Source organism: Eriocheir sinensis, unplaced genomic scaffold, assembly GCF_024679095.1.
Source record: "Eriocheir sinensis breed Jianghai 21 unplaced genomic scaffold, ASM2467909v1 Scaffold640, whole genome shotgun sequence".
Classification (NCBI taxonomy): domain Eukaryota; kingdom Metazoa; phylum Arthropoda; class Malacostraca; order Decapoda; family Varunidae; genus Eriocheir; species Eriocheir sinensis.
Window position 1 is genome coordinate 70001 of NW_026111988.1, and position 4733 is coordinate 74733.

The window sequence follows — 4733 nt, forward strand, 5'->3', positions numbered from 1 at the left end:
ATCTATGTTAAAAATTGGGACCCGTTTTTTGTGACAATCTATATATCTTCCCCTTGTATCTATGTAAAAGTGTCTATATAACAGGCCCTTGCATCTGTGTAATCTTGGTCTGTTTTTCTCCTATGTTAAAATTTGAGACCTGTTTTTCCTGACAATCTATATATTCTCCCTCCATTCCCTCTTGTTTCTATGTAAAAGCATCTATATATCAGGTCCTTGTATCTATGTAATCTTGGTCTGTTTCTCTACTATGTGAATCTATGTTAAAATTTGAGACCTGTTTTTCCTGACAATCTATATATCCTCCCCTTGTGTCTATGTAAAAGTGTATATATAGCAGGGAGAGAGAGAGAGAGAGAGAGAGAGAGAGAGAGAGAGAGAGAGAGAGAATTACTACTACTACTACTACTACTACTACTACTACTACTACTACTACTACTACTACTACTACTACTACTACTACTACTACTACTACTACTACTACTACTCCTACCATTACTGTTCCAGGTCAGAAGCATCACCCGGAATGACCTGGAGAGTGACCTGACCTTCTGCGGCTTCATCATCATCTCCTGTCCCCTCAAGAGAGACTCCAAGGAGGTCATACGCGAAATTCTTGCCTCATCCCACGCCGTAAGTTGTAGTGATTATTTAAGTGGTCGTAAGTCTGGTATAAGTGGACCTATGATATCCAGATTTGGACCACACCTGCCTTAAGTATGCTTGTAAGTGTCTAGCAAGTTTGAGTATCCTAACTTAATTACTTTAGGAGATATTAGCAAAAATGACAAAACTTTTCCTCTAGCCTCTAAAAAAATTATAACTTTGTATGTAAATGGTTTCCCTGAGTTTAAGTGCTCTTAAGTCTGGTATAAGTGGACCTATGACTCCCAGATTTGGACCAAACCTGCCTTAAGTATCCTTTTAAGTGGCCAGCAAGTTTCAGTATCCTAACTTAAATACTTTCCGAAATATTAGCAAAAATGACTAAAGTTTTTCTCCAGCCCACTAAAAAAATGATAACTTTGTATGTAAATGGTTTCCCTGACTTTAACTGCTCCTAACTCTGCTATAACTTGACCTATAACACTCAGATTTGGACCACACCTGCCCTAATTATCCTTCTAATTACCCACCAAGTCTCATTATCCTAACCTAAACACTTTCTGAAATATAAATGAAAATATCAAAACTTTTTATTGCCCCCACCAAAAATAAAAATTCTAAGCCAAGTCCTACCCCTAAATTGAAATGCTCATAACTCAGCTTCAAATGGACGAAACTAAACTCAGATTGCACCAAAACCTGTGGAAATTATTCATCTTTTCAGTCACTAAGTTTCATTATTCTAACCCAAACAGTTTTTGAGATATAAGCAAAAACGTTAAAATTTTCCCACGTAAAAATGTAAATAGGCATAAAAAAAATATCCCCTGATTGCAACTCCTCATAACTCAACCCTATCTCATCCTAACCCAACGAGATTTTGTCCACTCCTGCACCAATTATCCATCTACACACCCACCGTGTCTCATTATCCTAACCCTAATACTTTCCGAGATATTATCGAGAATATTAAAACTTTTCAGGCGGTCATCATTACGGGAGACAGCTACCTCACAGCCTGCCATGTCGCGAAGGAGCTCAGATTCACGCAGAAGGAGTCCGTTTTGGTCTTGCAGGTGAGAGAGAGAGAGAGAGAGAGAGAGAGAGAGAGAGAGAGAGAGAGAGAGAGAGAGAGAGAACATAACATAAGAACATAAGAACATAAGAACGCAGGAGTCTGCAAGAGGCCGGTAGGCCTGTACGAGGCAGCTCCTTTGACCCTAAGCTCCCGTGTATCTAACCCCACCTAATATCGCTGTCCATGAATTTATCTAGTCTATTTTTGAATGTGACAATTGTATTGGCACTCACCACATGACTGCTAAGCCTATTCCACTCATCCACCACCCTGTTAGTAAACCAATTTTTGCCTATGTCCCTGTTGAATCTGAATTTATCCAGTTTAAACCCGTTACTTCGTGTCCTACCCGGTTCTCTTACCAACAAAACCTTATGAATGTCTCCCTTATTAAAGCCCTTCATCCATTTATAAGCCTCGATCATGTCTCCACGCACCCTTCGCCTTTCTAGAGAATGCAAGTTTAACTGTTTGAGTCTTTCCTCGTATGGCAAGTTTCTCAACCCCTGAATCATCTTAGTCATCCTCCTCTGCACCGATTCTAACATTTTGATATCCATTCTATAGTAGGGTGACCAGAACTGAACCGCATAGTCAAGATGAGGTCTAACTAATTCTAAATATAGTTTGAGGAAGACTTCGGGGCTTCTGTTGCTTACGCTCCTTGAAATAAATCCCAGTACCCTATTAGCTCGATTTCTAGCTTGAATGCATTGTGCCCTTGGACGGAGATCAGAGCTCACTAAGACCCCTAAATCCCTCTCACTTTTAGACCTACTTATGAGAGTGTCATTTAAGCAATAGTTATGTGAGGGGTTGTTCCTACCTACACTCAGAATACTGCACTTCCCTACATTGAACTCCATCTGCCATTTATCCGCCCCGTCATATAATCTGTTGAGTTCACCTTGAGAGAGCGAGCATGTGTGTGTGTGTGTGTGTTTGTGTGTTTACCTAATCCCATTTCTCTCTCTCTCTGAACAGCGGAAGGATACTGAGAGAAGGAGGAGGAAGAAGGAAGAAGAGGAGGAGGAGGAGGAGGAGGAGTGGGAGTGGCAGGACATAGAAGACCCCTCGCTCTCTCTCCCTCTCTCGCTCTCGCTCTCCCTCGGTGCGAGCGAGAGAGAGAGGGAGAGAGAGAGAGATGGAGCCCTGAAGCAGTACGATCTCTGTCTGACGGGTGAGGTAAGTCTTATTGGGGTCACGTTGGTGGTGTTTCCCGGGTGTGTGTTCGTCCGTTTGTTTCCCCGTTGGTGTGTGTGGGTAGGGGAAGGATCGGCCAATGTTTGTGTCGGTTTGTGTGTTTGTGTGTGCGTGTGTTTGGCGGTGATATTGACAAACGTTAAAACTTTCACATAAAAATTTGATGTGGTTAGGTTTGCATGGGGTCCCATTGATGGTGTTTGCCGGGTGTGTGTTCGTCCGTTTGTTTCCCCGTTGGTGTGTGTGTGTAGGTGAAGGATCTGGCTGTGTTTGTGGTGATTCGTGTGTTTGTGAGCGTTTTAGTTTAGCGGGAATTTTGAAAAACACTTAGATTTCGCCGTTAAAAAAATTGCATCACCTTGGAATGGGTCACACAAACACGCTGATTGTGGGGTGTGTGTTCGTCCGTTTGTTTCCCCGTTGGTGTGTGTGTGTAGGGGAAGGATCGGTCTACGTTTGTGTCGGTTTGTGTGTTTGTATGTGCGTGCGTTTGGCCGTAATATTGAAAAATGTTATAACTTTCACATAATAATCACACTCTCTCCCTCCCTCCCTCCCTCCCTCGCTTTCCCTCCACCTCTCCCTTCTCTCCGTCAGGGCCTGGCTTTCCTCCACCAGTGCCGCGTCAAGGCCCTGTCAAGAATCCTCCCGGCCGTCAAAATCTTCGCCAGAGTCTCGCCAAAACAGAAGGAGCTTATTATTACCCTCTACAAAGACCTCGGATTCACGGCCCTCATGTGCGGGGACGGAACAAACGACGTCGGTGCGCTCAAACACGCCCACTGTGGTGAGTCCGCTTGGTGTGGCTGGATAGGGGAAGGATCGGCCTACGTTTGGGTGCTTGGTGTGTTTGGATGTGAGCGTTTGTTTGGGAGTAAATTAGAATAATGTTCAAACTTTTTGCGTGTTTTTTTGAAGCAGACTTTTTTTATGGTGTGTTTAATCTTGGCTATTCTGGTAAGTGTGTTTGTCTGTTTGTTTTGCGCTTGGTGTGGCTGGATAGGGTAAGGATCAAGCTACATTTGGGTGCTTGGCGTGTTTGGATGTGAGCGTTTGTTTAATGTTAAAACTTTTGCATTTTATTCTGGCAAGTGTGTTTGTCTGTTTGTTTCCCTTGGTGTGGCTGGATAGAGATATATATATATATATATATATATATATATATATATATATATATATATATATATATATATATATATATATATATATATATATATATATATATATATATATATATATATATATATATATATATATATATATATATATATATATATATATATATATATATATATATATATATATATATATATATATATATATATATATATATATATATATATATATATATATATATATATATATATATATATATATATATATATATATATATATATATATATATATATATATATATATATATATATATATATATATATATATATATATATATATATATATATATATATATATATATATATATATATATATATATATATATATATATATATATATATATATATATATATATATATATATATATATATATATATATATATATATATATATATATATATATATATATATATATATATATATATATATATATATATAAAGAATTATCCAATAAATCCAACAATTAAATAAATCCGAGCAATCTGGTACCAGTACCATAGTTGAACTGGTACCGTTAGTAGCGGTACTGGTATCGGTTCCGTAGTTTAACTGGTACCGTTAGTAGCGGTACTGGTACCGGTACCGTAGTTGAACTGGTACCGTTAGTATTGGTACTGGTACCGGTACCGTTGTTTAGCTGGTACCGTTAGTAGCGGTATTGGTACCGGTA

At 38.8% G+C, this 4733-nt stretch overlaps 1 protein-coding gene across 2 annotated transcripts in view; it reads left to right on the forward strand.

The window, feature by feature from the left end:
* Positions 1-4733, forward strand: part of LOC126993602 (endoplasmic reticulum transmembrane helix translocase-like) — a 33060-nt gene that overhangs the window by 20503 nt on the left and 7824 nt on the right. For both annotated transcript variants that reach the window (XM_050852773.1, XM_050852774.1), the window contains exons 14-17: positions 508-633; positions 1590-1682; positions 2669-2869; positions 3485-3674. In XM_050852773.1, coding sequence (XP_050708730.1) covers positions 508-633; positions 1590-1682; positions 2669-2869; positions 3485-3674 — 610 coding nt within the window. The remainder of the gene's footprint in view (positions 1-507; positions 634-1589; positions 1683-2668; positions 2870-3484; positions 3675-4733) is intronic.